At 36.6% G+C, this 21520-nt stretch overlaps 1 protein-coding gene across 6 annotated transcripts in view; it reads right to left on the bottom strand.

The window, feature by feature from the left end:
* Positions 1-21520, bottom strand: part of ACAP2 (ArfGAP with coiled-coil, ankyrin repeat and PH domains 2) — a 148696-nt gene that overhangs the window by 83727 nt on the left and 43449 nt on the right. For 5 of the 6 annotated variants that reach the window (XM_027061155.2, XM_053221034.1, XM_027061157.2 and 2 more), the window contains exon 2: positions 9331-9388. In XM_027061155.2, the coding sequence (XP_026916956.1) occupies positions 9331-9388 (58 nt within the window). Of the gene's footprint in view, positions 1-3761; positions 4763-9330; positions 9389-21520 lie in introns of those variants that run through there. The other variant, XM_053221036.1, reaches the window with a different exon arrangement.

Below are 21520 nucleotides of genomic sequence, written 5' to 3'. Positions count from 1 at the left end.
TCAACCGACTAAGCCACCCAGGCACCCCTGGCAAACTCTAGGTTTAAAAAGCTAAACAGATTTCTTTATTGCTGAACTTTAAAGAGCTTCTGATATATATTCATGCGTACTGTGAATCCTAGAAGAGTATAATATGTAACATTTCTCAAAAATATTTGATGTGGAATTCTCTTCACAGGAAGCATTCTCATAGAACATAGAAACATCTCATAAAACTCACTATGAGAAATGCTGGCAGAAATTAGTCTTTTAAACAGTTTGAAAATTACAAACAAACAAATAGAAAATTACAAAAAAATAGAGATGCCTGGCTGGCTCAGTCAGTTAAGTGTCCAACTCTTGATTTGGGCTCAGGTCATGATCTCACAGTTTGTGAGATTAAGCCCCTCATCAGACTCCACACTGACAGTTTGGGATTCTCTCTATCCTCTCTTTCTGCTCCTCCCTCTGCTCATGCAAATGTGCGTGTGGTCTCTCTCTCAAACACACACAAAAAAGAAAATTACAAAAAATAATGTCTTAAAAACCAGAAAAACTAATTCTAAAATTCATATGGAGTAAACATTAACATGCAAGGAGACAGAAAAAAATCGAAAAGAATAATGAGATGGGGACATAAGCCTTATATTTTTTTTAATTTTTTTAACGTTTATTCATTTTTTGAGAGACAAAGAGAACACAAGAAGGGCAGAGAGAGAGGCAGACACAGAATCTGAAGCAGGCTCCAGGCTCTGAGCTGTCATCATAGAGCCCAACGTGGGGCTTGAACTCACAAACTGGGAGATCATGACCTGAGCCCGTGAGACACTTAATCAACTGAGTCACCCAGGCACCCCAGCCTTATATATTATTAAAATGTATTATAGAAGTGCAGCAGTTAAAAGTCTGGTAATGGATGTGAATAGACAAACTGTTCAATGGAATAGAACAGAGTCAAGAAACAGATACAAATATGCAGTACTTCCAGCCGGGGGGGGGGGGGGGGGGGGGGGGTTGGGGAGGGGGAGCTTAGAGATCCAATAAATGACATACGGATCCTAGATAGCCATCTAATGGGGAACAAAGAAAACAAAAAAACAAGTTGAATTCCAAATGCTCAAATTAATTTCAGATGGAATAAAGATTTAAGCATGAAACATTAAATGAGAAAACTAAGAGAAAACAGGAGGTAATATTTTTTATAATCTCAAAGTAACAGAAGTCTTTTTGAGAAAGATGCAAACCTCAAAAATCATAGCAGAAACATCAATTCAACTACAAAAACAAAACATTTTTATAAGAAAAAAACAATAAACTTAGTCAAAAGAAAAACAATAAAATGGGAAAACAATATTAGTAACAATCACAAGGGACTAATTTCCCTGCTATAAGAAAGGGTATACAATCATCTTTGAAAAGCAAACCAGCCACTAGAAAAAAAGAAAAAAGGTCGACAGATATGTACAGATAATTCCCAGAAAATTCAAATACATCCTATACCCATAAAAAAAAAAAATCAATCTCACTCATAATTTTTTTAAAAATTGCAAAATACTGTTTTTTACAGAACAGCAAAGATCAAAAGTTTGGTAATTTGCTATTGTAGAGTGGGTAGGTATGGGGAAACAGGCACTCTCACACATTTTGGGGGGAGGGGATGTAAATTAGTACAATTTCCACATAAGGCAGTTTAGCAAGAGCTATCAAATTTTTAAATAATTACCCTCTAACCTAGCAATTTCACTTTTAGAAAAGTATTATACACATACATTTTCACATAAGCTACATGACACACATGTGAAGTCATTCACTGCAGCCACAGTAAAATACAGGCAACAATCTAAGTATCCATCAGTAGGCAACTGGATAAATTATGATATATCCATTAATTAAATACAATTCACACTTTAAAAAGAATGAGGCAGCTCTATAATTAATAACAAAAACCAAAATCCAAGATATATGTTTTCCAAAAGTAAAATGTAGAACAGTGTTAATATTTTTGTTGGAGTGGGGAGAGGAGAAACACAAATACTTAAAATCTTTTATATGGTCAGAAAACTTCTGGAAGGACACACAAGTGTTCTCTAGGAAAGAGATTAGAGGAGGACTAATTTCTCACTGATTTCTCTACCTTTGAGTTTTGTGTCACACAGGTGGTATTCAACAAATTAAATAGTTAAAAAATAATTAAATTAAAATGTTCTATAAAAACTGAAAGAGAGGTTGGTAGTATAACAATACGGATAAAAACACAAGGGTTCTGGGTTCAGTCAGCTTAGGTTCAAATTCTATTGCTGTCATTAACCATCTGAATGATCCTGAATGACCTTAACCTCTGCAAACTTAAGTTTCTTCTGTCTGATATGATCACAATGGTACCAAACCACATCAGGTTACTATAAAAGAGTTAAGATGGTGTGAGAAGTAACTGAAATGATTCTTTTTCAGAATTACCAAATAGGTACGCCTGGGTGGTTCAGCCAGTTAAGCATCTGACTTTGGCTCAGGTCATGATCTCAAAGGTTTGTGAGTTCGAGCCCCATGTCAAGCTCTGTGCTGACAGGTCAGAGCCTGGAGTCTGCTTTGGATTCTGTGTCTCCCTCTCTCTCTGCCCCTCCCCTACTCGTGCTCTGTCTCTCTCTCTCAAAAATAAACATTAAAAAAAATTTTTTAAAGAAATACCAAATAAAAACTATGCTTCTAGTTAACAATAGGTTTACAACCTATTGGAAACATGTACCAACTCCACACACAATGGAGTCCCAAACCCTGAGACACTTCACTTCCTGGTTCTTCCAGGCTTTGCAATGAGCATGCACCAAAGAACTGAAGTCTCTGAGTCACCTCAAGGAATGTGCATTTGTTCCAATCAGACAACTTTTTGCCTTACATGGGCATAAGTGACTTCCGGGTAAGGCTGTAACCTCTGTAGTACTCAGCCAAAGAGCAATCAGGGGAGGGACTTGTACCCTAGGAGATAAATTGCCTGCTGCAACTGCCCCAAGTGTGCCTATCTATCAGACACACTTGCAAGAACATCGATTACAGCCTCTCTTCACTTGCTCCGAGTCTCCGCATCCTCCTTTGAATGGGTCAGTGGGCTTGTTTCTCACAATAGTGCACATAAAGCTCTTAGAACATTACTGGCACATGGTAATTACTAAACATTTATGTTTCCTTGTCAGAGTTTTCTTGTTTGCTTTTGGTTTGTGTGTCTTGTTTTGTTTTGTTTTTGTTCAAGGGAAACTTGAACACTTTCTACTTAAAATAAAGAGGTGATAGAGGAAAAACAAAAGTGGCTAAAGCAAATTCCTAAGAAATTAAGAGTTTGGAATTACATAGGAAAAGGAACACTTTTATCATTCAAATGGGAGGCAAAGTGGGAAAAGAGAAGAACAGATTCTAAATTTCTAGATTAGAGGCACCTGGGTGACTCACTCGGTTAAGTGTCTGACTTCAGCTCAGATCATGATCTTTCATGGGTTTGAGCCCTGCTGGGGCTCTGTGCTGACAGCTCAGGGCCTAGAGCCTACTTCAGATCCTGTGATTCCCCTCTCTCTGCCCCTCCCCCGCTCACACTGTGTCTCTCTCTGTCTCCCAAAAATGAATGAAGACTTTAAAAATTTTTTTAAATAAATAAATTTCTAGATTAGGAGCAAGAAATAAATGTGTTCCCACCAAAAAGAAGACAGAGTCAAAGTCATCTACTAAGAAAGAACACAGTGATAAATGTTGAGAAAACAGGGAAGTAAAATAGCTGTTAAAGATAATAAGATAACGTGAATGAGTCTTGGAAAATTTGCTTTGCATCAAGAATTCCAGGAATGTGTAGCTCCACCAGTTGGTTTCACGAAATAGTTGTGTAACTTCTCCTGTAGGGCTTTATAGCCCAGATATGACACAGAGAATATAAATTGTTAGACTAATATAGTAAGAATTCTGTAGAGTAGGTGTCATGGAAGGATAATGAACGCCTCCAGAAGAAAAATAACGACGGAATAAAATTAAGAACAGACTGAAAGTGTTCATAGCAGTATTATTCATATTAGCTAAAAAATGCAAACAACCCAAATGTCCATCAAATAATGAATGAATAAACAAAATGTGGTATACCCATACAAAGGCATAGTATTCAGTCATAAAAAGGGTGCCTGGGTGGCTCAGTCGGTTGAGTGTCCGACTTTGGCTCAGGTCAGGATCTCACGGTCCGCGAGTTCGAACCCCGCATCGGGCTCTGTGCTGACGGCTCGGAGCCTGGAGCCTGTTTCAGATTCTGTGTCTCCCTCTCTCTGCCCCTTCCCCGCTCATGTTCTGTCTCTCAAAAATGAATAAACGTTAAAAAAAAATTAAAAGAAAAAAAAAAAAGAAATACTGGAACAGGTTACAACCTGGGCAGATGAACCTTAAAAACACATGGTAAGTGAAAAGATGCCAGTCACAAAAGGCCAAATTATGATTCCACTTATATGAAATGTTCAAAATACGCAAATCCATAGCGACAGAATATAGATTAGTGGCTTCCAGAGGATGTACGGAGAGGAAAACTGGGAGTGACTGCTAACAGGCACAGGATTTCTCTCTAGGGTAATGGAAATGCTCCGGAGTTAGACACTGGTGAGGGTAGCACAATACTGTGAATACACTGAGAACACTGAATTGTACACTTTAAAAGATGAATTTTATGTTAAGTGAATTTTATCTCCAAAAATTACCCCCCCCCAAATGCACTGAAAGGGCAGTAAGTTTAAAAGGGGTCTAAAATATCAGAAGTTTATAACCTGAAAGACGAGAGGGCTGGCTAAGCTTGAAGAACAGAAGCAGGAGTGAAATGAGAACTGGAAGGACTGGAGACTCCAGTAAGAAAGTAAGAGATCAGCATTCCAGATTTCCGAGATGAGAACTCTGAAAGGTAAGGCATAGCTATGGCCATGAAAACAGGTATCGGAATTAGAATAGAGGTCACTATCACAGGAGCTGGAGAGACTATGGAATTGTCATACTGCTGAACCATACTTACACTGCACCCACTGAGGAAGAAGGACTGACTTGATACTTTGACTTAGCAGAGGACCCTGATGACAGGTATAAATGAATAATCTAAGTCTACAAAGAGGGAAGATTTCACTAAGTGATAAGTATGTCATAGGTGCTTTTCCAAATGATGAGAATATAAACAAGTTATTTGCTGACTGTCCTGGAGTAAGTAACAGCCTAAGTCTCATTTTTTTTCATGTGCAAATTGGGTATAATGCTAACTGTGCAACATTGTTGTGACAGTTGGAGATACAAGTAAAATTTACCACTTGATACACAGTAAATGCACATCAAATGAGGGGTTTTTTTATCCTTCAAAGATAATCTGTCTTCAAGAAGCTAATGATTTGTTGAAGAGATACCATCATTAACATTTATTTAGAATTTACCATGTGCTAAGAACCATATTAAGCATTTAACATATATTAAAACATTTTACCTATATAACCTTACTAATAACTCTATGAGACAGATACTCCAATTTTATCCACTTTGGAGATGAAGAAACTGAGGCCTAGTAAGGTTGAGGAACTTGCCCAAGGTCATAAGTAAGTGGTAGAGCCAGATTCAAACGCAGGCAGCCTTACTCCAAGCTTTGTGTTCTTAACTATTAAACCATGCTACAATCCAAAGACTATGATAATATTATAATAATTTCAATGGAAATGTGTGAAAGAAAGAATGCAATACAAGAAAAAGAAACTAAGTTTGGTAGTACTTAAACTGTGATTTAAAAAGTATCTGCTTGGGGTTCCTGGGTGGCTCAGTCGGTTAAGCATCCGACTTTGGCTCAGGTCATGATCTCGTGGTCTGTGGGTTTGAGCCCTGCGTCAGGTTCTGCTGACAGCTCAGAGCCTGGAGCTGCTTCAGATTCTGTTTCTCCCTCTCTCTCTGCCCCTCCCCTGCTCATTCATATTCTCTCTCTCTCTCTCTGTCTCTCTGTCTCTCTCTCTCTCCCTCCCTCCCTCCCTCTCTCTCAAAAACAAATAGACATTAACAAATTTTTAAATAAAATAAAAAATAAAAAGTATCTGCTTAACAAAAAGGGAGCAAGCATTCCAGTAAAAAGATGCAAGAGATACAGAGATTACATCTAGATGGCCACTGTGATACTCCACAGTTCTGTCAATGCCAGAATACCTGGCAAAATGGATAAATAATTGGACCCAGCAGAACAATGCCACTCGTGAAGCATTAGTTTCCACAAGGAGTATTAACTATTGGTAGCATATATTACAAACCAAATAAATATAAGCTAAGTCATCAAGCTAGTTTAACCTGTTGATGGCATGATTTACAATGATATTACAGGTGGAACTTGCCCTGCACAAAGTTATGAAATCACTGAACTAATCTTGGGCAACCCCTCCCCTCCACAAGTCGTTCAATGCCACCACCTTCAATAACACCATTTCTTGCTCCTCTCAGGTTCTCTTCTCTATGCTAACGCCTCAAAATTCTAAAGTAAAATGATAGATAATAGCTTAAGAATTCGGGAGAAGTACGTTTTACAAGAAATCAAGATCTTAAGCTAGAGAAATATAAAAGTAACTAGAACGTCTATTCAGGTGAAAGATAATAGTTTTTAAAATGTCAAAATTTCTATGATGCTCTTATTAGCCCTTTGGGTAATGAATACTCTAGAAAGGGCTTAGACACCTTAGTATTAATTGCCAATACTTTGATAACTTGTTTTAAATTTGAATCTTTTTGTTTTAAGGTTCTACCAGTCTCTCAACCCCAACCAAATTTGATATAAAGGCAGGAGAGAGCTGCTCATAAAAGCAAAATCAGTAACAAAAATGCTGTTAGTGGATTCTGTTTGGATGCTTTAAATTTTGAGGATACCCCCAAACATACAAATGTTTCATATGATTTACATGCAGTTCTACCCAAAAAGAATAGATACCCATAATAATCTACTCTGGGATTCTTTACAAAGCCTCGCCTTTCTACATACTCTTTCATAAATCTACCAGAAAATCAAGACTACATCTTTTGTTGCCTACCCGAAAGGTTTGAAACTTTGTTTCAGAGAGTGCTTAAAATACATGTAATACCTCTGGGTAAAATAACAATAATAATCCCATATATATAATTTTAAAGAGAAAATAAAATTTTTGAAACTATCCTCACCAAGAATTGTAACAGTAATTTTTTAAAAAAACACTTGCCTAGACACTTGTGTTCCTTAAAATAAATATCCAAGTGGCATGAGCTATCCCAACACAGACCCAGAAGTACAGTGGTGCACAAAAAGAGCACTGAACAAAAAGAGCACTAAACATGTGGGTGCATGTGTCCCTTCAAAACAGCACACCTGTAGCCCGTGGATAAATGCTTAGTAGTGTAAATGCCGGCCTTTAAGAGACAAAAGAGATGAACATGAGGGAAGGGAAACAAAAATGATATAAAAACAGGGAGGGGGACAAAACAAGAGACACTCATAAATATGGAGAACAAACTGAGGGTTACTGGAAGGGTTGTGGGAGGGGGCATGAGCTAAATGGGTACGGGGCACTGAGGAATCTAGTCCTGAAATCATTGTTGCACTATATGCTAACTAATTTGGATGTAAATTTTAAAAAGTAGGGGCACCTGGGTGGCGCAGTCGGTTAAGCGTCCGACTTCAGCCAGGTCACGATCTCATGGTCCGGGAGTTCGAGCCCCGCGTCGGGCTCTGGGCTGATGGCTCGGAGCCTGGAGCCTGTTTCCGATTCTGTGTCTCCCTCTCTCTCTGCCCCTCCCCCGTTCATGCTCTGTCTCTCTCTGTCCCAAAAATAAATAAAAAACGTTGAAAAAAAAATAATAAAAAAATAAAAAGTAAAAATATTTAAAAGAAAAAAAAAAAAGCAGTGAACTAAGAATAAAAACATATGAATCCTAACCCTGGTTCTGCCTCTTCTAACTCTGATTTGAAACAAGTCCCCTTCACTTTCTGGGCTTTGGTATCCTCATCTATAAAATAAGAATAGTGGCACTTGTCTTACCTAACTCACAGAATTATTGTAAAAATCAAAAAAAATATTGGGGCACCTGGGTGGCTCTGGTTAAGCATCAGACTCGGGCTCACAGTTCATGAGTTCAAGCCCTACGTCAGGCTCTGCTGACAGCTCAGAGCCTGGAGCCTGCTTGGGATTCTGTGTCCCCCTCTCTCTCTCTGCCCCTCTCCCACTCGTGCTCTCTCTCTCAAAAATAAATAAATAAACATTAAAAAAAATAAATATACTGCATATCAAAGTGTTTTGAAAACTATAGAGTAGTACACAAAAATAAGCTATTAGTAAACATTTTCTAAACTTTTGGTTTTAAATACATAACTAATACTATTACTTTATATGGTTTCTACACTGTTTACATTATATACATACATTTCATGATTTCAAAACATTGGAAAACCTTTAGTTTAACTAGTATGTGTTTTATATCCTTGCTATAAAAGTGCAGTCCATGGGACAACAACAGCATTGGCATCACCTGGAATCTCATTAGAAACACAGAATCTCAGATACCCCAGACTTACTGAATCAGGATCTGTATTTTTACAAGATCCCCAGGTAATCCCTATGCACAGTGAAGTTTGAGAAGCACTGCTTTATGTAGTAATACAATTTACAATAACAAACAAGTAGGAAGTTATTTTCAGAAAAAGTATTTCGAGTATGTGCATCTGATTTAACTCTATAAATTTTAAGAGATTATTTCACTAAACAATGGTTACTTGAAATCAGATGCCATGTCTTACTCATTCTCATATTGCTGCCTGCTATATAGCAATGTTGCTTGGGTAGAGACAAAAAAGATTATCAATAATTAATACAGAAGATAGAAATCAATATACATTTTACCCTTACATAGAATATAACCATTTAATATCAATTATTAAATATACACTAAATATTTATGGCATTAGCTTTAAAAATGGAATCAATATTTTAAATTTTATTTATGTTTAATGTATCCAAACCCACATTTATAAACAAGAATGGTCAGGCTATGTATGAAAACCATTAAGCATCAAAAAGATACATGCAATCTTTTTGATGGAAAAGAAGAAAACAAAGTTCCAACAATATAAAGGATATCTAGTTAGCTTTGCAGTCAGCTACTGGTCAAAGTCTTGCTCTGGCACTCAGATTTTCAGCAAGCTATTTGATGTCTATAGCCTCAATTTCCTCATGTGTAAAACTGGAATAATGACATTTACCGTCAAAGAGATAAAAGTAACATGAACCACCTAGTATTAAAGGCACAAATCATTATTTACAGAAAACAAGATTAATGCTTTAAAAAAAAATTTTACGTAAAATTCACCTTATCAAGTTTTAGTTCCAATTCTGCCACATCTCCTTCTACTTCTTCCAAAGCAGCCCTAGAAAAAGTAAATATGAAGTAAGTTATCATGTGTTCATTATTTTTTAAGTGCCCCCCACCTCCCACCAGTCCTTCCCCACAACCACCTTCCAGGTTTCCCCTGCCCCCTAAGATCATTTGTTTAAATATATACTTTATTGCTGAAAAATAACTCTAAATGTCAAAAGATATGAATGCTGAAAAATTACACTTCACATTGATAATTACCTTAGGATGAAGTATAAACATTTCATAAACATAGAATAGATAATATAATTATTGTTTAAGGTAATGAGAGAAAACATTAGGCTGACTGACTATTATTCATATTAATAACACTAATTAGAAGTATTTAGCATGTGTTTTGATTTTTTTTTAATGAGGAAGAAATTCTAAAAGTTGAGCTTTAACAAAGACTTAGACTTCTTTTTTTTTATTTAATTTTTAATTTTTTTAAATTTACATCCAAATTAGTTACCATATAGTGCAATAATGATTTCAGGACTAGATTCCTTAGTGCCCCTTACCCATTTAGCCCACCCCGCCTCCCACAACCCCTCCAGTAACCCTCAGTTTGTTCTCCATATTTATGAGTCTCTTCTGTTTTGTCCCCCTCCCTGTTTTTATATTATTTTTGTTTCCCTTCCCTTATGGTCATTTGTTTTGTCTCTTAAAGTCCTCATATGAGTGAAGTCATAGGATTTTTGTCTTTCTCTGACTGACTAATTTCACTTAACACAATAACCTCCAATTCCATCCACGTAGTTGCAAATGGCAAGATTTCGTTCTTTTTGATTGCCGAGTAATACTCCATTGTATATATACACCACATCTTCTTTATCCATTCATCCATCGATGGACATTTGGGCTCTTTCCATACTTTGGCTATTGCTGATAGTGCTTCTATAAACGTGGGGTACATGTGTCCCTTCGAAACAGCACACCTGTATCCCTCGGATAATGCCTAGTAGTGCAATTGCTGGGTTAGTGTTTTGAAGACTCAGATTTCTATTTAACAAAACACATCTAACCACAACAGAGCATCCCTGACGACCAGAAAAGAAAAATTTTTACTTTTATAAATAGTTCAGAAAGATGTCAGCCTTGTTTAATGAACAATTTTGTTTCCAATGTATTTTTAAGAAATCTTCTGATTTCTATAAAACTTAGTTAGTACTTGATACCACACACTATAAGCAACTTCCAAAAATGGAAATTTGGAACAAAACAACAGCAACTAAAACTTTTGAAGGGTAATAAGAATTTACATTTAAGAGTTAAGATATAACAAAACACAAGTCATCTACTTTAAGCCATGTATCACATTGTCACATACCTACTTGAAAAACTAGCAACTTCCCAGCAGTTATTTTATGGATTAACCTAAATGTATTTCAAATGGACAGCGGTGGGGGACTAACCACCCAGAAAGTTATTTCGAACTCTGTGTAAGAAATTCTCAATTAGACACCAGGACTAAGAAAAAGATAGCTAAGATAAAAGTTCTATTTCCAGAACTACTCACTTAAACTCTGTGTAACATCCAAATAATCATTTTTTTTTTTAGTATTTATTTATTTTTGAGAGAGAGAGACAGAGACAGAGCACAAGTGGAGAAGGGGTAGGGAGGAAGACACAGAATCCGAAGCAGGCTCCAGGTCTGAGCTGTCAGCACAGAGCCCGAAGCAGGGCTCAAACTCATGAATTGTGAGATCATGACCTGAGCTGAATAAGTCGGACACTTAACCGACTAAGCTACCCAGATGCCCCCCGCCCCCGAAATAACCATTTTTATCAGCTTGTGATTCTACTTCTCCATCTGGTAACATTTACTGGAAAATAGTTTTTAATCTCCAAAATAAGAAAATTGTATACAACTATAAATTATTCAGTAAAGAGATGCCTATTCCACAAAATAAAATACTCTAGCATAACAGTTTAAAGTTCAAGAAAACAAGAGGTACTGTACTTCCACAGCAGAGAAACAGAAATGCTTCTCCCCTAACTAAAAGTGTCATTTTCTTCAGCAGTGTTTTCACATTATATATTGTTCCCTTCTCCTAGAAAACATTTTCTCCTCACATTAACCTTAACTCCCTTCACCTGCCTATATATGCTACTTATCATGTAAAATTTAATGCATAAAAGAAAACAAACATAACTGCACAAAGATATTGTTTGTAACAAGTTGAAAACCTACATGTCCAACAATAGGAAATAATGTAAACAAATGATGGTACATCCATCCCATTGTGTGAGGCAGCAAGTTTTTAAATGAGATTGATTGATCTCTATCTACTGAGATAGAAACATACATGCTAGACTATTACATATGGGAAAAAGCAACTTACAAAATTATATATAGTGTGAACCCAATTTTGTGGAGGAAAAAAATCTCTTGGTTTATGCATAGGCAAAAATCTGGAAGCATATTTACCAATCTCTTAACTATAACTTTGAAAAATAAGGATTGGAGAGCAGAAAGCGTAAATAGGATTTACTCTTTTTACCACTTATACTTCTGGACTGTTTAGAATTTGCAATAACTATGCACATTTCAATTATTTTAAAGCCAATAAAGGGAGAAAAGGAAAAATTCAGACATCTTCTCAGGAGGTGGGGCCTCTGGGAATCTCTTCCTCCATCCACTCCAGCTTGATTACACATCCCTCCTATGCTCCCACAACACCTCATACATGTCTCTATCACTGTCCATTTCTCTTACTCATCTGAGCTCCCCATAGCAGTAAAGATGCTTGTTGAGTCAAGAAAGAAACCCACAATTGTTTACTCTATCAAAAGTGTTCTTCATTTACTTTTTTACCTTTATTTAACCTACCTTTACTCAATCTCCAATTTCTGGGTTTTTCAATTTCTTAAAATATTGATTTATTTTTGAGAGAGAGAGCGCAAGGGGGAGAGGGATAGAGAGAGAGGGAGACACAGATCTGAAGCAGGCTCCAGGCTCTGAGCTGTCAGTACACAGCCCAACGCAGGGCTCAACCTACGAACCGCAAGATCATGACCTGAGCCCAAGCCAGATGCTTGACCCACTGAGCCACCCTAGAGCCCCCATCTTCAATTTCTTTCAAGCAAATTAGTTGAAATGACCAGGTCAAAATTTGATTTAATCACTGATTTCTGCTAAACATACAGTTTGACAGAAACTTTATGTATATTCCTCAATCGTATTTCATTGTACAATTCTAAATTGCTTTTGTAAAACAACATTTTTAAAGAGAAGTACAAACACAAAAGAGAAATGTCATTTAAAAGCAAAGCCCTGGGGCGCCTGGGTGGCTCAGTCAGTTGAGTGTGTGACTTCGGTTCAGGTCATGATCTCGTGGTTTGTGGGTTCAAACCCCACGTCGGGCTCTGTGCTGACAGCTCAGAGCCTAGAGCCTACTTTGGATTCTGTGTCTCCCTCTCTCTTTGTTCCTCTTTATCGCGTGTGTGCAAGCAATCTATCTCTCTCTCTCTCTCTCTCAAAAATAAATGAACATTAAAAAAATTTTTTTAATGAATAAATAAAAGTAAAGCCTTTTGTAATCATATAGTCAAAGAATCTGAAACTTTAGCTTAGAGTTCTTCAACATTTCACCATTTCTTTAAAAAAAAAGTCTTTGTTCTTGGTCATCTAAGATATGTGTGAAAAGTTGTAGTCATAGCAAAAAAAAAACAAAAAACACACACACACAAAAAACTTGTTGTAACATCTAAGAAGCTAATGTGTAAGGCAGACTAGCTAATCGAATATTCCTTAGTATAAAAAGTATACAGAAATATCATCATCTCAGTTCAAATCCTACTCCATCATTCACTTCTCTAAGCTGAAGATATTTTGTCTAAGTTTCTTCGTCTACAAAATCAGTAAAGAAATACATACCTAAATGATTTGTAAAGGTTAAATGAAGGACTGTCTATACCACTGACCACAGTATATACCATGACACAAAGAACATGATAAGAGCTTCTTTCTCTCCTTTCTCTTATCCCCACATTCTGAGGTGAGTTTTTCCTCCCTATTACTTATACTCTGTAATGAAAGAGAACCATCCTGGAATGTATGTTTAATAAATGAATGAATGAGTGAAATGAAACAATCTACACAACATTCCTTCAAATATTGGACAACAGATATTATTCCTTTTCATCTCTCCCAAATACCTATTGAACCTATATAACTTTTATATATGTGCAAGGTGTTAAAAAGGCCATTTTATAAATGTGCAAGGTGTTAAAAAGGCCAATATTATAGACCATACCCTCCATAGCTTAAAACTTAATAAAAATCATTAAAAATTTTTTAACTGTTAAAACTTAAATGTTACATATATATTAACAACAAAAGCATGATTAAGTACCAAATTAAGCAAAACATAAAATAATGTTAAAAGAAAGGGGAAAAAACAGAAGGCCATCAGCAAAGTTTCACAGGATTATTATGAACAAAGTTCAGCAAACCACAGCCTTTCAGGCAAGTCTAGACCATAACCTGTTTTTGTTTTGTTTTGTTTCTTTAAACTGTTAAAGTTTATTTATTTTAGAGAGAGGGAGAGGGAGAGAAAGAGCAAGAGGGAGAGGGAGGGAGGCGGAGAGAGAGAGAGAAAAAATGAATCCCAGGTAGGCTCCACACTGTCAGCACAGAGCCTGATGTGGGGCTTGAACTCATGAGCTGAAATCATGACCTGAGCCAAAATCCAGAGTTTAACTGATTGAGCTACCCAGGCACCCCCATAACCTGTTTTTATGCCCATGAGCTAAAAATGGTTTTTATATTATTTAGTGATTGGAAAAAACAAAAGAATAATATTTAATGACACAAGAAAATTATATTAAATTAAAATTCAGCACCTACAAAGAAAGTGTTTTGGAAACACAGCCAAGTTCATGCCATATTGTCTATGGCAGCTTCCATGCTATAATGGAATGGAAGAGTTGAGTAGTTTAGGAAGAGAGACCATATGGCTCACAAAGCCTCGAAATATTTACTATTATCTGGCATTTTAGAGGAAAAGTTTACTGACTCCTTATTATGAATATTAAATACAAAAACAAGAATGAAAATCCTTTCTCATATACAAAATATACATAAGAAAATAATTTTTTAGGACTTAGTTCTGGTTGACTCTACCCTAACAAGCTGAATAAGCCCATAATTTAGAAAAAAAAGTCACTTTACTTTTAATAACACCTTCATTATTTTATCTATTCCTGCATCACAGTGTTTTACGATCAACTTAGAAAACAGTTAACTAAAAACATAAAATTAGAATAGGAAAAAAATCTGGCAGCAAGTATTAACACTGAGACATTTCTAATCACATGGTGATCACTTTCAGCTGTGAATTAAATGAAGCTCTATGAGAAGCACAAAAATAGAACTCTCCCTACCCAGATAATTGCACACCCCTGATGTAGCAATAACCTTTATAAACCACTATTTTTATAAAATGATCCATAAAAATAACTAAATAGCATGACTAATATGAGCATTATATTTTCTTTATAAAAGAAAATTATTTGAGAGAAACAAGTGTGATGAAGAATTGTAGCCATCCATTTGAAATCCTAAACACATTCACACACAGACACGAAAAAAAAAAAAACCCTAACTTCCACTTGAACCGTGGCAATATCCTCAAAATGGAATTAATAATCTAAGACTGGGTCACATGATGACGCAATCTAAAATGTAACAACAGGATATTCAAGATCACTAATAGGCACATAAATATTAAAGATTAAATATTTAAACAAAGATGGATTTGCGACTCTGAGTAATAACTACCTTCTAAAGAATTAACAAAGATAAACTATAATGTACAGAGTTTGAAACTAACACCTATATTCCTTGTTTTATATAATAGATACATTCTTAAAGGTTGCATATACATTAAATAACCATTTAGATACTGAGAGGAGTTGCCTCTCATGCCATCATGGCACCTACCATCCCTAACCAACTTCCTCTTTCAGCTCAAGAGCTTTACCTACTGCGGGCAATGCTTCACTATTTATTCTTTGCAAAGAAAGGACAATGGCTGGATCAGGGATAGTCCACTGACCCGAGGGCAGTCCTGTCTCAATAAGTGGCAAAGCTAGATGACCAAAACTAGAGATGGCTGTAGGATGAGACGGCTCCCTCTGCATTTTTGACCAGAGAAGACAGAGAGTAGACACCCTGGAAATCTGCTTTTTAAAATAAATCTCTCACTAAATCATTTTGTAATGTGAATAGCCACCCCTTTGTTCAGTAAATTCTGGGTCCTTTAGAATTGGGTCTCTTTAACACCTTCATGTTGAGAGGCAATGGGATGGATTTTTTTTTTTTTAAAGAGCCAGTGTTTGAATACAATATTTTACTTACTGCCTATGTAACATCAAACAAGTTCTTTGTACATCAATTTCATCTGCAAAATACAGACGACATTCTCTTCCATAGAGCTATATGATAAATTTTAAAATACACATAAAAATTTCAGCACAGTGCAGGACACTCATTGGATATTGAATAAATACCAGCTATAATTATGTATGTTAAAGAAAATACACAATCTCTTTTGATTTTCATTTTATGGGCCCAAAAGGGAAGGAAGCGGTAATTAGATTAATCACGTACTTCCCACATGAATTTGAAGTGGTTTGAAAAAGAAGCAAAAAAGTTAAAACAGCAAATAAAATAGCAAGTCCAAATTGCAAACACTTCAATACTCTTGCCATTTTCCAAAAATTGTATGTCAAACACACTTTTCCTAACTTCATTACTTCAGTCTAGGCCACAGTGCTATACTACATGGTAAGATATTATTTGAAAATCCACTTGGTTTTCCAAGGTCGTCAAGGTCAGTTCTGTGTGATTCTTCTCAGAACAAACAGAGCCAACTCTGCAATCAGTACAAAGAAGTATTAAGGCTGTGAATGCATGTTTATCACCTATCAATATTAAGTCACCTTTTAAAAATGACTAAGTCTTTATTTTTGAGAAGTCTCAATGAAATTAAAAGGTCTTTCTTGCCCAATATTAGGTTAGAAACGTTATAACTGCTCCTATTTGCTCAGATTGGTCTACTGAGCAAACCTGGCAAAACCCATGAGAAATTCAGTCCTGTAATGGGTAAGAGTATTGTAAAAAACACAGACTAGAAATGGAAATCAAGAGTTTAGTCTAACTCTCTACCAACTAATATGAGTCCCTGAGAACATAATTTAATCTCTCCAAACCACAGTTCTCTCATCCATCCAAAGAAAGGAATAGACTGGATCATCTTTATTATTACCTCTGAATCTTAACAATCAATTATCCTGGAATAAGCATTCAAAGGAAAATTAGAACCGAGATTTGATTATCTTCTCCCAAGCAAGATTTCCCCCAGGTCCTCATTCATGCTTTCAACACAGAGAAAAAAAGAAAAACCTATAAGTGATGAAAACCCTCACCAAAATTTATATTAAGTCATTCATCCTTTTCAAACATCTCCTCTACGTACTTTCTAAAAGATCACAAGTATCGGGGAAGATAGCGGTGGTTTTTTGTAAAATTTTTGTTCAGCTTAACATTTTAGGGAAAAATTTTTTTTAATTTGTTTTTTAAATAGCCTTCATACCTAACGCAAATGTTTACACATGGCTTTAACTCATGACCCTGATATCAAGACCTGAGCTAAGATCAAGAGTCAGATATCTGGGGTGCCTGAGTGGCTCAGTGGGTTGGGTGTCCGACTTTGGCTCAGGGCATGATCTCACGGTTCGTGAGTTCGAGCCCCACATCAGGCTCTGTGCTGACAGCTCGGAGCCTGGAGCCTGCTTTGGATTCTGTGTCTCCCTTTCTCTGCTCCTCCCCCACTCATGTGCATGCGCTGTCTCTCTCTCTCTCAAAAATAAATAAAGCTTAAAAAAATTTTTTTTAAAAAGTCAGATGTCTTACTGACTGGGCCACCCAGGAACCCCAGGAAAAAAATTATTTTATCTTTTGTCCACACACATATCTTTCTGAGTGAACTCCATTATATTTATTTTTTTAAAGATTGTAATCTTTATTCTACCATTTCCTCATGAAAAAAAGTAAATCTAAAAAAAAGTAGTTGTGGCATCTGGGTGGCTCAGTTGGCTAAGCATCCGACTTTGGTTCAGGTCATGATCTCGCAGTTCGTGAGTTTGAGTCCCACATAGGGCTCAGGATCGCTGCTGTCAGCAATGAGCCTACTTCGGATCCTCTGTCCCCTTCTCTGCCCCTCTCCCCCCCAAAATAAACATACAAACAAAAAACAAAAGTAGTTAAAGGAACACGTACCCTTCTCCCCTCATGTTCTTTCCTGCCGATAACACAATATCCAAAATAAAACCATTCAGGCCAGAAAGGAGCATAATTAAAGAAGCAACCAAACCATAGCCCATGGTAGAGATGCAAACAGTATGGTTCAGGCGAATGAATAGCATACACTCAAGTTATTACTCAAGTGTCAATAACCCTATGAGTCCAAGTCTATCACTAAAAAAAAGGGTAGCACTCTTAAAATAGTATCCAAATCACCATTCTGCATAGAGAAGTGTAGATGGGAGAAGGGACTAAGTACAGAAGCATCTGTTCCTAGGGCTCCAGGTTCTCTCCTTAACAGGGGTATCATGGATCTCTATAGAAGTAACTCTAAATAAAGTTTTTTTATCACAGCCCATAGCAAACATTCAGAGGAAATACTGATAATGTTTTATTTTTACCAGATAGGAAATCCTTTATTTTTTCCTCATAAAAAATCAGTACTATGTTAGAAAGCTGTTTCCATTTCATCCTCCTGCAACAGCCTGAATTTCTTGTCCAGGCAGTTAGTATATGCAAGCAGCTGAAATGCCACTATAATTACAGTGGGAGTTAATATCATTCTACTGTGCCATAAAAGAAGGTGGTGGAAGAAGACATGGTCCTACTATTGTGCTGGGATCCATACGTCAACAGTGACAGATGACCGGTTAATAGTCCCTTCCAGTTTTCACAGTCAAGGGTGTAAAGCTAGAATGAAGGTATTACTCATCTAAAGGGGGTAAGGTCACTTTAATCCGAAAAAACAGAGGGTTAAGGGAAAAAACTACAAACTTAGAGACTACTACATAACGTTGCTTTCAACTGAGCCCAGAAAAATAAAAGCTGAAGAAAAAGGTATTTGTCTTGAAATCACAATAAACTTAGCAAGGTATACCTCAAAAAAAATGTTTTAATTGACTTTTCAATTGACTTTCTACAAGTCGGTCCATTCCCAAGAATCTTATCACTATGTAGTAGGTTTTGACATGATAGGAAAATAAAGTAGTTACCATCACTGTTTAAAGAATTAAAATCAAATGTTCAACAAGAGCAGTTAAACTGCAATGCTTATCATATCAGTGGCATGTCAGGGTCAATACCTTTAGGGAGAAGAGAGCACTGTAAACCTCATGGTACATAACAGGGGGAGAGTAGATCTCTATGAGGAAAGAACATTGTAACTGATAATACTGTCAGGATGACCAAGTATTTCAGATAAGATGGGCCTATCTGCAGACTCACAGTGAGAGAAAGGAGCAAGATTGTAGGGACACCTAGGGCCAGGCCCAGACAAAAATGTCAAAAAGTATAATCAGAGACCATATTCCCCCTTTCATAGCTGTTCTTTTCAGGAACTGGAAATGGTACTTAAGCCACAGGATATCCTGTAAATCAGAGCAGGTAAATAACTACATAAAGGGTCTTTCAGGGTTCTATCGGGGACATGTCTTAGGCTGCTAACCAAATCACACCTATAACTTTTCCAGGCTTCTCCATTAACAGCAACAACAACAACAAATCTGCTTTAGTCCATAATGAAAATAATTTCACCATATATTTTCACTGTGTTTTATAATTTGCATGGCACCGGCATGTATGATATAGCATTTGTTATATTAAGAGAAGAATACAGAATAGTAATATGAACTAAAAAAGAGAAAAAAACACTAACAGGAAATGAGCTACAATCCCAGAATCACAGAATCCTGAATTGGAAGAAACCTTAGCAAACTGCTGAATGTCAGAACTGTTAAATGAAAGTTAATGAATGAAATGAAAGTAGAGTGGCTGTGTTTAGAGTAGTATTTCATCTCCATTAAAACCCTGCAATTTTACAAGATCTGTAAACAGGATCCAGAAGAATACAAATTTGAGAGCCTAATAAACAGGCTCAGGGTTTTAAAGACACTGGTCATACCATGAACTTCAGGCTAGTAAACTTGTGACACTGAAGTACCTTCTTCTCAGTGGAAGGAGCACCTCAACACCACCACCTCCACAAAGCACCCCATACTCACATCAAATAGAGCACCTGGCACTCAATATGATAAATCCAACTATTGGTCTTGTTACCCAAACTAAGAGACCTTGAGCAGAAACTACAGTCCATTTAGTTTATTTAGTTACCAAGTAAACATTTGTTTATTGGATGCATAGATGCAGCATTAAAACAATCAAAACATTAAGAACAATTACATAATCTGAAGCCCAAGGCCACTCATGACGGTTAAGCCTGCATCTTGGTGTACATGTATTTATGTGTGACTCTCCAGTTCCCTCTTGCTCCAGTTTTTAGTTATTCCAATCTGCCTCTACAGCCTCATATAGATGTTACTATAAAAGTCTTTAGAGAAAATAAAAAAGAATACACAAATAATTGCTTAAACATCAAAACTGGACTTACAATGAAAGAAGTTTTGAAAAAGTCAGTTCTTTCCACATACAAGAATGAGCCTATACACCTTATCTAACCATTTGTAGACCTATGACTTCTTTTAAAGTTGAGAGAAACGGGAAATTCTTATAATATAACACTCTAGAAAATACACTAATATAGGATTTCTAAAACAAGCCTTGAAAGAAACCTCAAAGGAGCTAAGGAGGAATTCACTGTAACACCACCACAAAATTATACTACAATGATTCCATCACTACATTCAACTTATAATCAAATAGAATCCTTAAACATCCAAAGAGAAGAACCAAAATAGTTATACTAAAGTTGGGGGGAATTTTTTGAACAACTTTTTAAAAACCACTACTAGAAAAATTCAGACAAATGAAGAAACTTGAGATTTCCCTTCCTTTTCTCTAACAACAAACAAAACCAAGTATCAATTGCTTGAGATATGCAGATGAAATAAACAAAGATCCCTGCTCTCCTAGCTCTTACATTGGAAGAGGAAGACAGTCAATAAACAACAAACATAATAAATAAGTCATTTAAATAGTATTCTGTAAAGTGCTAAATGCTATTAAAAAAACAAAAGGTAAAACAGACGTGGGGGGCAAAGCAGGGGGCAGGGACAACTACAATTTTAAATAAGGTGGTCAAGATAGTCCTCACTGAGAAAGTGACATTTGAGCAAAGCCTGAAAAAGTGAACCACACAGACAAGGATGTTATGGACATAATATCACACCAATGCAACAGCCCTGGTGTGTTAAGGGAATACCAAGGAGGCCAGTATGGCTGAAACAGAACAAGCAAAAGAGGGGCCCCTGGGTAGGTCAGTCAGTTAAGTGTCCGACTTTGGCTCAGGTCATGATCTCATAGTTCATGAGTTCCAGCCCCACTCAGGTCATGATCTCATAGCTCATGAGTTCCAGCCTCGTGTCGGGCTCTGTGCCAACAGTTCACAGCCTGGAGCCTGCTTCAGATTCTGTGTCTCCCTGTCTCTCTGCCCTCCCACCACTTGTGTACCATTTCTCCCTCTCTTTCTGAAATACAAATAAACATTTTTTAAAAATTAAAAAAAAAAAAAAAAGAACATACAAAGGGAAGAGATGCAGGAGAGGAAATGAGACAATTAAGGGAGAGCCCCATCACCATTAACAGCCTATGGCTTAGTAGGCGAATGACAAAAATTCTACCTTTAAGTGAAATGGGGAACCACTGAAGCAGGGAAGAGACACAATATGACTTCGTTTTTCAGGAATCACTCTGGCTGCTGTATGGAGAAGATTGCAGGGAAACAAAAAAGGAAGCAAAGAGACCAGGCAAGAAACTAGAGATCATCCAGGTAAGCGATGAAGCTGGTTTAAACTAAATCCAGTCAGTGGTAAGAAATGTTAATCTGGATATATTTGCAAGGTAGAGCTAAAAGGATTTCCTCATGAATTGGATGTGGTG

Source organism: Acinonyx jubatus, chromosome C2 (assembly GCF_027475565.1).
Source record: "Acinonyx jubatus isolate Ajub_Pintada_27869175 chromosome C2, VMU_Ajub_asm_v1.0, whole genome shotgun sequence".
NCBI classification, from domain to species: domain Eukaryota; kingdom Metazoa; phylum Chordata; class Mammalia; order Carnivora; family Felidae; genus Acinonyx; species Acinonyx jubatus.
This window is presented reverse-complemented; position numbering and strand designations above follow the sequence as displayed.